The sequence below is a fragment of the Bactrocera dorsalis genome, chromosome 2 (assembly GCF_023373825.1).
Source record: "Bactrocera dorsalis isolate Fly_Bdor chromosome 2, ASM2337382v1, whole genome shotgun sequence".
In the NCBI taxonomy this organism is placed as follows: domain Eukaryota; kingdom Metazoa; phylum Arthropoda; class Insecta; order Diptera; family Tephritidae; genus Bactrocera; species Bactrocera dorsalis.
The window spans coordinates 62,129,416-62,141,478 of record NC_064304.1 but is presented as its reverse complement, the minus strand read 5'-3'; the positions used below and the strand labels follow the sequence as shown (position 1 = coordinate 62,141,478).

General features: G+C 35.2%; 1 protein-coding gene across 1 annotated transcript in view; it reads right to left on the bottom strand.

Annotated features, from left to right (window-relative positions):
- The window catches only part of LOC105233445 (FERM domain-containing protein 8), a 201,604-nt gene that overhangs the window by 72,501 nt on the left and 117,040 nt on the right, over window positions 1–12,063 (bottom strand). The window contains exon 5 of the mRNA XM_049450230.1: window positions 2,388–2,513. Coding sequence (XP_049306187.1) covers window positions 2,484–2,513 — 30 coding nt within the window. The 3' untranslated portion in view covers window positions 2,388–2,483. The remainder of the gene's footprint in view (window positions 1–2,387; window positions 2,514–12,063) is intronic.

Genomic DNA, 12,063 nt, shown 5'->3' with positions numbered 1-12,063 from the left:
GCTTTCGAAGAAATAATTCGATTTATAAGTAATAATTCGTAAAGTCGTCAATAGAAGTTGGTCGCAAATAATGTAACAATTAGTCAATGAAATGTTACGAGTAGATATTAAATGCTGCCAAAGTATCGATTTACTTAACCAATACTTCATGTCATAGTTCATATTTCAACAAATTTTGGGGTTTCTCACATCAAACTAAAAAATTAAAAATAAATATAGTTTAAAAAAAACTAAAAAACACGCTTTTAAAGCATATCAAACTAAAAAGTAAAAAATAATTCTTTGTATAAACTAACAATAATAATGAAGGAAAAATTCCTGCATTATTGTGAGAAAAGCGTGGGGTGCTTTGTGACATATTTTTCATATATCGAGCATGCCACGCTTTTCTCACAATAATGCAGGAATTTTTCCTTCATTATTATTGTTAGTTTATACAAAGAATTATTTTTCACTTTTTAGTTTGATATGCTTTAAAAGCGTGTTTTTTAGTTTTTTTTTTTAACTATATTTATTGTTTGGGTAAGCGTTAGGTTAGGAAAGTTTTTTGTTGTTTCTTTTGTAGTTACAATTGGTGAGGTTAGATGGATATCAATTACGAAATTGTTTTTGTTTTCTTTCATGGTTTGCTTTTGTGGTGGAAGACAATAAGCTGTTGGGGATTTTAGTACATTTTCTGTGGAAAGTGGTAGGGAAGGAGATGATGAGCGGTAGGAAGACACGTTTGTTGCTTGCATTTTCTTTTGTAACACAAGCGAAAGAAGTGTTTGCGGAGGTCGGGCGTAATTGTTGTTTGCAAAGCCTTAGTGCTTCTCGCATTGAGCATTTGTTTTCTGTTTTTATTTTTAGAATATTTTTGGATTGTAGGTATTTAGGACAAGAGCGGGAAGAGGAAGGATGATCGCCAGAACAATTTGCACAAAAGGTGCGGTTTGCGTGGCGAGGGGAGATGAGGAGGGAAATTGCACATATCGCAGGCAGGATTGTTGTTGCAACGTTTCGTTGTGTGGCCTAGAAGCTGGCAACTTTTACACCTCATGGGGTTAAGGAGATATGCTCTAATACGCATTGTGCGCCATGAGACTTCGATTTTTTCTGGAAGTTTGTAGAGGTCAAATGAAAGAAGTACCACTCCACTAGGTCTTTGTTTGCCTTCTATATTTTTAGTGAATTTATAGACAGAGGTAACTCCCTGATCTTTTAAATTGTCAACAATTTCTTCTTCTGCAATTTCGTTTAATGTCGCAAATTCCATTTAATTTCTTTATTGTTAGAAAATTTTCGGCGATCTTCCGATTTTTACTTATTGATTCTAAACTTTTATGTAAAGCGAAACAAGAGTAATTGGAAAGTGTTTTGTTCGAATTGGCAGCAGATATTAGAAACAATTTTGGACAATCTTTTTTAATTTGAGGTAAAATTTTTAAGCGGTTTATATGTAAGTTTTTTCCTTTTGGGGTTGGGGCTAGAGGCAAGCAAAGCAAACCTATTATCCCCAAGGTTAGGCGGCCCTGGGGCCATAATAAAGCAAATGTTCACAAATATGCACTGTTTTTACGCGAGTAACCGCACGATAAAATAAAACGAAAACACGTGCTCTTACGTATATGCAAAGAGGAATATGCAAATAAAGAGTAAAGCACAAAAGAAAAACCGCGATTAAGAAAACACGTCCGCTCAATGAAAGAGATAGTCGAAGACTGTGTAATTATATTTTCGTAGAATTATTCGTATAGTCACTGGATTCACTCCGATCATCAAGATTTTCCGTTTGCAACACCCGGCTCGCGCTACAATTTGAACTTCGACCGCAAGTTATCTGACGCGTTACCCACTATACATATATACGCTGCATTGGTTGCCTAAATAATTGAGACATTTAACTTTAAGAAAAGGAACATTTGTGTAAATTTAAATACTTCTTTAAAAAACTATATTTTATGCTGCACACTTAAGTGATAAAGCTATAGTTTTATATATGTAATCATACATAAAACCTGTAATAAAATATCTGTTTGGTTAATAATGTATAACCAAACTGGTACCAAACGGTGAGAATTAACGTTTTGATTTCTAGAAAAAATCAAAATTCCGATATAGATCTCCAATATACTTGCATATGTAGATAAAAGTGATCGCCTTATATGCTTACTAGGGTGGAGTGATTTTAATAATTTTTGATTTCTGTTTCGGTATACCTGTATAAAGGTGCTGTTTTAGGTAAATATTCAACACAAGAAAAATTAGTAATATCACGCTATGTTTAGGGTTGCCCCCATCGACTTGAAGTTTTGAAAATTTATGTGAAATACTCATAAATTAGCAAACATTTTATACATGCGATGCTATGTTAGCGCAAAATAGAAATAAATGATCTTAAAACATACCTGTATAACATAGCTTCCGCACTTTAATTTCACATTCCTAATTCCACTCTCCAAAACTCCCCACATCCTATATGTTATGCTAATTTTCCCAGGCACTCACTTTCCACAATCCCAGACCAACAATATCTAAATAACGGAAGATTTAAGTAAGTAACTAACTGCGATCTGTCAATTCTGTACAGTCTTAAGTTTGAAGTCGAATAAAGTGGTTTGATTTAAAAAGAGTAAAAACATTAAGTTGACACCTACTTTATAATAATAATAATAATAATAATAATAATAATACCCAACGGTTACCCTCCTCCCGCCCAAACGACGCGAGGGGCGTAATTCGCGAACGAGCGGAATTTGCCGAGTCATAAAAAGCAAGAGAGTTTTAAGCGTTGCGATCTTAAGCTCAGCTACATAAAAAAAAATTTCAACAGCCAAAATAAGAATTAAATTAAAGTTTATAATTTTTAATGGTTACTTGTTAAGAGTAGATAAAATAATTTTTTTAATTGTAAAAAGTGAGTCTGTTAAACCAAATGTGCTGGAATGAAAATTGAAAGCATGACATATACGGCGGAATGGTTCGTTTAAATCAAAATTTGTTCTAGAAAATTTTAAAAGTGAGGGTCTAAACTGCCTGGTAGAGCGAGCGAGGATGTTAAAATTAATATCAGATAAGAGAGATGGGCTGCAGACTGACCCATTCATGGGTTTTACAAGAAATATTATACCAAGCATCTCCCTACGACTAGCGAGTGTCGGGAGATTTATTAGTTTTAAACGGTTAGTGTAAGGGGAAAGATTTAAGCTGGAATCCCAATGCAAATGATTTAAGGCAAAAAGTAAGAATTGTTTTTGAACGGACTCTAACTTATCCGAATGGACTTGGTAACTAGGGTTCGAAACCACAGAAGCATACTCTAATATAGGCCTCACCAGAGATGTAAAATGAATTTTTGTGGTAAGCGGATATCTAAATTCTTTAGACCAACGTTTCACAAAACTAAGAGCGCCTTTAGCTTTAAAAACCGTGGAAGATACGTGAACATTAAAATTGAGTTTGGGGTCCATAGTTACTCCCAGATCAACAAAACTATATACTTGCTCCAACCTAAAGTTTTGTATTGCGTATGAAGTAGGGTCTACATATCTACGTGAAAAGCTCATTGTTTTACATCTTTTAAGGTTCAATGGCATGTCATTTCTATCACACCAAGAAACTAGGTTGTTTAAGTCTGTTTACAACTGGCATCTTTCGTTGTTTGAAGTACACGTTTTAAAAAGTTTTACATCGTTAGCATATAATAAGACTTTTGAAAACTTAACAACAGATGATATGTCATTAATAAATAACAAGAACAGAATTGGACCAAGATGGCTACCTTGTGGAACGCCTGAAGGAACATTGATTATGTCAGAAAAAGTATCGTTAAATAAGACTTGTTGAATTCTATTGCTAAGATAAGAAGCAATCCATTTTAGAAATATTGGTTGAAAACCAAGAAGATCAAGTTTATTCAAAAGAATTGAATGCTTTACTTTATTAAAAGCTTTACTAAAATCTGTGTATATAACATCAGTATTCTTATTCTCCCTGAAGCCAGCTGATACATGTGATACAAATTCAAGCAAGTTAGTTATTGTAGACTTCCCTTTACGAAAACCGTGCTGAGAACAAGAAATTAGTGGAGAGATCCGGAAGGTTATGTTGTCTGTTATAATTGCTTCAAAAAGTTTAGATATTGCAGACAACTTTGCTATTCCCCTATAGTTTTCAATAGATGACCTAAATCCACTCTTATGTAAAGGAATTATAAATGACTTTTTCCATATGGATGGAAATAAGCCTTGCATAAGAGATGAATTAAATAGTTTTGTTAGGGGTTGGTATATATATTTGGCACATTTCTTAAGAAAGCCTGAGGGAATCATATCTGGGCCATAATTGTATGATTGTTCTAACATGTTCAACTGATATAAGACGACAGTTAATGAAAGATTTCGCTCTAATTTCTTCACGAGCCGATAGAGGAAAGCTTTGTCCTTGATGCATTGTCAACAAAGGTTCAGTTGTCGTTGATCTTTTGAAAGATAATCACGTTAAACGCCATGAGTGCTAAGTACGCGTCGCGCTAAGAAGCTGTGTTCCTTTGCATCCACCCGAAAGGTCCCAATATGTCGCAATCAGCGGCTGCTAAATTTATGAGAAAGTCGAAGGAATTGGTACAGAAGTGGGTACAGCGAGAACGTGGTTCGATAGGAAAAGTGAACAAAATGGATGAAAACAGAATAGTGAATCTGTTTTCGTGAAATCCTGCTTTAACACTGCGAAAATGGTCAAGCAAAATTAGTGGCAAAAGGTTTAGACATATCTTACGAAACTATCCGAACCCTTCTTCATACTTATGATCTGAAATGGCGCAACACAATGAAGAAGCGTCTGTTGACTGAAAAACTTGTGACAAAGCGACTCGCTTGGGCGCAAGAGAATATTGATAGAGAATTTGAAAATGCCATTTTTACTGAAGAATGTTCTATATGGGCACGTTCTGTCCTCACGCGAGCCTGGTCAACTTCCACCAATAGGCTAATTCAGCGGACCGTAAAGCATGGAATAAAGGTGCATCTTTGGGGCTGCTTCTCAAAGCAGGGATTCGGCACTTTGTACCTCTTTACTGACAACCTAAATGCCGAGAAAATGATAAAAATCTAAAAAAAGGCTTTACTGCTATCTGTCAAACGATGGTTCATCAGAAAAAAATAAGATTGGATTCTGGCTAAATGAGCACCTGACCCCCCTCTTAATAAAATTCTCCTACACCCTACGCATACACACCATACTCAACACGACTTCACCATCTATATCATCCACACATCTACACCATATTCTTCCCACACACACCAACTCATCATCATCTACACCACACCTTTCACACCACACACGAGGACACCAAACACAATTAACAAAAGGGACTGGCTGACGGCGCCAGCCTCTCTTTCTATTACGATCCGAGCGCATATACGATTCTCCAGCAAACAACAAGGTTTTTTCTTCCCGCTTTTCCGATTCAACCTACCGCAAAGTCGTCGCCAAAGCAAAGGTGAGCTGCCGCGAATTTTGATAAGTTTTCTATAGTCCTTCGAGCCGTACCGGACGGCACTTGTGAAAAATCATAATGTTAAAAAAAAAAAACGGTGACGGTAACGCGATAACCAAATTATAAAAAACAAAAAAAGTGACGTGACACAGTTAGAAAAAAAAAAAGGTGACGTGACACAGTTAATAAAAAAAAAACAAAAAAAAAGTGACGTGACATAGTTAACAAACAAAAAAAAAAAGGTCTAAAAGTGGTCGAAAGACAACGGTGGTGAGGTGTCACAGTTAACAAAAAAAAAAAACAAAACAAATTCTACAAGTGGTCAAAAGACAACGGTGGTGAGATGACACAACAACAAAAAAAAAAAAACCTGTGAAAGTGTTTTAAAAAAATTGTGCAAAGACAACGGTGGTGGTGACATACATATGTACATTGTTTAAACAAGACCCATTGGTGGCAACATTATATACATTAACGAAGTGTGGCGGCAAAAGTGCAGTGAGCAAATAACATATACATACAATACACATATGTATGTAAAGTGTTAGTGGGTTCAAATCTAACCCACAAGCGAAAAAAAAGAAAGAAAAAAAGAAAGAAAAAAAGAAAAAGAGTGTGGTGACAAAAAGTGCAGTGTAGAGAGAGAAAGCAGAGTAAAAAGAACCATTCACCTGCGATATACATACATATGTGCATATAAAGTGATAGTGCAGTGACATAACCTACGAACAAGAAAAAGTCATACCAAAACACGAGCACAGCTCCAGCGCCAGCAACACAAGGACAGGAGAAACACGAAAGAGAAGGATAGGCACAAGCACAGACAGGCGACAGCACAGGCACACGCACAAGGCCCACACATACATACATACACACGTAAAATCTTACTATCCCCAAAAGCCCCTGGAGGAAAGCAAAGTGAGTGTATCGTTCCTTTCAATTTTTGTATTACACATATGTACCTATGTATGTATGATTTAATTTCATAAAATTAAATTTACGGCTTGGCCAAAATTCCGGTCAAAAAAGCAGTGAGAACCGTTACCAAGCTGTTTTCGGTATTCGGTTTATTTTCCGGTAGAAACCGAGAAACCGCAAACAAAGCAGTTTGGTAATACACATAGCGGATTATTGATTGCCGGTAAATACTTACCGTTGTGTTATAACACAGAAACTATTCCCAAAAACCAATAAACTATTCAAGTATTTACTTGCGGAATTTCCCAGCAATACCCCTTATACTTATTCAAATATAAGCAGGATTGCCTAAAATAAGCTACGGCAATCATAAGGGAAAAAAAAAGATTTGCGCAAATAAAATTCTATTTCATACATACATACATGTACATACATCACTTATACCACTATAACATACGAAGAGCATAACTTGCTCTTTCTCTCAAATCAATATATTTCAAATGCATATTTATACATACATATACATATACCACTTATACCACTATAACATCCCAGCCAACCACGGCTACCCGCTTGTGACAAAAATTTCAATACAACTATACATTTTTTCTCTATGCACTAACACCAACGCACATTTTCGGGGTATTTTTTGTTGTAGGATCACATGTATACGTACGTGAGTGAGTAAAATATCCGTCCGGCCTAAGAAACACTTCATATGTTTACCACCACGTTTACCACCATGTTACCCACTAATTATCTAGTTTTTTACCCGCTGATGGTTGGCATATATCAATATATTTCAAATGCATATTTATACATACATATACATATATCACTTATATCACTATAAGATACGAAGAGCATAACTTGCTCTTTCTCTCAAATCAATATATTTCAAATACATATTTATACATTCATACATATATCTACAATTAAAAATTATTAAATTCTCCTTTCGCGGCTTCTTACCACTGCGAACATACATAGTATATACATATACATGTATAAGTATATGCGGCGCAATATAAAAATATATATATAGAAAAACGAGTGAACTTGAGAAAATTACCTGCGGTCGGTTAATTCTCTTTTCGGTGTTTTTCGTACAAACACGCGTATAGGGCGCATATAAATATAGACAATATATACTGGAACAAACACCCAATCGACATTGGGTACAATTATATAACAATAAATATAACAAAAAGGATTTTTATAAAATACAAAATTTGTACATAAGTATCGTCGCATATGTAGATACGCTTCACTGCTTCAAAGTCTACATTGGCATATATTCCGCGATACCCCTTGGTTTTCGTCTAACAAAACCAAACAGGATTGCGTATAAAAGATATTCAAAGTCCACATTAGCATATTTCCCGCAATACCCCTTGATTTTTGATCAACAAAAACAAGCAGGATTGTGCAAAAACCAAAAGCGTAATACATATGTACATACATGCATATGTACAAAGTGCAGTGATCTCTAAAACGAGCGCTCATTAGCACATAACAAATAAAAGATCCACCTATAGGTATACCCTATAGGAAATTTGGACATAAAATATATATAAAACAAATATACATAGAAAAATAAACATATAAAAAATTTCCGGTCTATAATAAATAACAAAATCAAATTTAAGCGACATTCTTTACGTGATTTGGAAAACTCTTATTTATATAAAAGAGTTCACGTCTAAACATTTCGTTCAAAACTCTTATTTAAGCAAAAGAGTTCGCGTCCAAACATATAAGTACATATAAATACATACAGTAGAAATTCGATAATCCGACTACTCTATAATCCGGAAATCCAGTAATCCGAAGGGTTATATTCTTACTACTGGCTATTCTGTAGTCAGAATTAATTGCACCTCTATAATCCGAATATGGCTATTCTGTGTCCGAATTAATTGCAACTCTATAATCCGAATTGTATTATGTGCTCATACAATCAATGGAATGAAATAATTAACGGGAATTTAACTTTGTGTTTATTAGATAAAATAAAAATAATCGATGAAATAAAAAAAGGCAAATCTAATAAAGAATTAGCCAACAAATACGGAGTAGGACGTTCGACTATTTCTGATATAAAAAGAAAAGGTTATAAGCTTAAGATGTTTGTATGCATAACTGTTACAATTAGTTTGCAAGTTTTAATTTTTTATACATTTGTTTTAAAGAGTATCGGAAAATGCAAGCGCTAAAAATCTAAAACTGCGTCAATCTTAAAGAGAAGGTGAATTTCCAGAGTTTGAAGAACGCCTATACTCTTGGTTTTTAAGGCAGCGGGAACTTCAAAAGATACTTTCACGTGAAATTTTATGCAAAAAGGCCAAACAAATGTTTAAAGATAGGTATGGCAGTGGCAAAATATTTAATGCGTCATATGGATGGTATCAAAAATTTAAGAGATATGATATCCGTTGTTTAAAGATTTGTGGCGAAAAACTATCCGCACAAGATGATTTAGTACCTGCATTTATACGGCAGTTGAAAGAACTTCAATCATCTGAAGACTTATGCGACACACAAATTTATAACGCAGATGAGTCGGCCCTTTTTTGGAAATTACTTCCTAGTCAAACTTTGGTACATGCTAAGGAAAGATCTGCGCCAGGAAGAAAAATGTCTAAAGAACGGGTTACTTTTCTTTGCTGTGCAAATAAGACTGGAGATCACAAATTGCAGATTATGGTTGAAGAAAATCAAAAAAGCCGCGTTCTTTCAAAAATCTTCCTCCAGTAGAGTACTACGCGTCTAAGGATGGTTGGATGACTTCATATATTTTTTTGCAATGGTTTCAGAATTCTTTTGTTCCACAAGTTAAACAATACCAAACTGAAAACAATCTGGACCAAATAGCGTTACTAATAATAGACAACGCTCCATGTCACCCTACTGAACTTGCTTATGAAAATTACAAATGTTTATTTTTACCCCCTAATTGCACCAGTTTAATTCAACCAATGGACCAGAACGCCATTAGAATAACCAAACTGTACTATAAGAAATCGCTTTTATGTCATATAATGGGAGGAGGTGGAGATTACGATAAGTCTTTGAAGTCTTTGACGTTAAAGGATGCATGTATTTTCCTCAAACATGCATGAAACAAAGTTCGAGAGGAAGTTTTAAAAAAGTGCTGGTAAAAAATTTCTCATGAAAATACCATCTCTGAAGATAATATTCCTTTGGCTACTCTTCGACAAAATATAATGTCTCCTATAATACAAGGTGAAACTGAAACAACGAATTTTATGAGAGATCTTGTTGAAAATTGTATGAATATAAATGTAAGTAATGATAATTTGAATGAATGGATCGAAGAAAACTACGAAAGTGATATTGCAGACGATATTCTAACTAATCTCGTTATTGGTAGCATCCCACTTTGAACAATGAACTACCTTTTTTGTTCCGATGAAAAAAAGTGCAATATTTATTTATTCCGACCAGAAAAAATCGCTAATCGCTTGGTTTTGGAAAGAAAAACACAATTTTAATGAGATGTCGTTCTTAAAAAATATCGGTAAAGATGAAAGGCGGTCAAGCGCGCGTTGCTAACTCCTTGAGCGTGACGTCGGAAAAGAGACCGGCCCGCTGCCCGTTATTCCTTTTTTAGCGTTTTGGTGTGGGGTGTCGGTCAGCTGCGAGATCTGCTATAGCGGTGACATTGTGGATGTTGTGTGGGGGAATGTTGTGGAACGTGCGTGGTGACATGATGAATGCGGTGTGTCGGTGTTGCGCCTCTATGTAGGGTTGTATGCTTGTGTAGTACGTTGAGGCTCATTTGGCCACTAACGTTGTCAGATCCTGATGAACCGGAAGTAAATGTTGAAAAAGACGAGCAAATCCCAAATGCTGAAGCAGTTGAAAATTTAAAAAAGATTATTCTATGGGCCAGCAAAAAGATATTGAGCAAGAGAAAATATTATTTTTAACGGATTTGCGAGATGAAGCGCTGGAGCTTTGCAGAAAAAATGTTAAGCAAACAAATATAAAAGATTTCTTTAAATCGTAAAAAAAAACTTAATTTTTTGTAACTTCTCAAAGTAAATACATATATGCATATAATTAAGAGTTAAATGTTTGTTTTATCTTCTATATAAATAAAAATGAATCGCCAAAATGTATGTACGCTCATAACTTTCATACGACTGAACCCAATTTGATAATTCTTTTTTTTTAAATGTTCGTTGAGGTTCAGAGATGGCTTATGCGGAGAAAAAAATTCGAATAATTGCCGGAAAACCCCTGAAAACAGCCCTTTTCTTTTTCTCATACAAACGAATGAATGTTTGTTCGTTAGCAACGCTAAGAGAACGGCTGAACTAATATTGATGAAATTTTAAGAGGTTGTTCGTCGTGGATCGGGAAAGGTTTAGAAATAAAGAACCTGTATGTCTTTCATGAGGAAAAGTCGGAAAATTGAATAATTCCAAAAAGTTAATTTTTTCCATACAAATTTTTTCATTAAATTTTTTTGTTTTGTTTTTCAATTATTTATATCTTTCAAATTTGGCGTTTGCTTCAAAAATTTTTGAAAATTATTCCGTGAAAATGTTATGTGTTTTTCACACAAAGTGATCAATTACAGCTTGAAATTTCTCACGATGCCAAGAAGAGGTCGCGCTTATATCGGTCGGCGTTCTTTTTGGCATCAACATACATTAGCAGCCCAAGCCACATGAACGAGTACTCCCAGGATGCGATGATATACGTGCGGTATTATGGGTCGCGATCAATCAGAAAGCGATCGTCACGATGTCATAGCAAGACTTTTCAACAGCTTCGATGAACATTATCTTGAAGCAACGCATATATGGTGCTGTTAGATGCTAGATGTACTATGTTGAGTGGCAAAAGAGAGGTTTTCCGCACGCACACATTCTTCTTTGGATGGTCGAAGGTGGTTACACCAGATCAAATTGATGAAATCATTCAATAATGCGGCAATTCCTGATGCATTGAAAGATCCAGTATTATACGAAGTGATGAAAACCAATAAGGTTCATGGACCTTGCGGACACCACAACCCCACTTCGGTTTGAATGTCTGTCAATAAATGCACGAAACAGTATCCACGTACTTTTCTTTCAGAAACACAAACTAGAAATGGTGGATATCCACTCAATCGGCGTTGCTCACCAGACGACAATGGCAGAACATTTAGCATTCAATTAAGAGGCGTGAGTATCGAAGTTGACAATACATGGATCGTACCATATTCGCCACTGTTGTCTAATTCAAATTCAAAACTATATCAATGTTGGTTATTGCAGTTTGGTGTAATCGTTAAAATACGTTTGTAATTACGTCACCAAAGGAAGCAACATGGCGGTTATTGGTATTGATACGTAAACTGCAATAAAACGCTTTGTAAGATATTTACTTTTGCATTTCATGAACTTTTTCCGACTGTTGTGCATCTCGCAGTTAATTTGAAGAATGACCAAAGAGTGTATTTCATCCCAGAGAGTACAGTATAGCCAGTGGAAACATCGCCAGCAACAAAATTAACATTGACGAGTTTTTTCTCAACTTGCGTCAGTGATTCGTTTGTGAGAACATTGCTCTATTTGGAAATGCCTTGATATTATGCATGGAATGCATCGCCGAAGAAATAGGTACGCAGAAAGCAAGGCCAACCAGTAGAT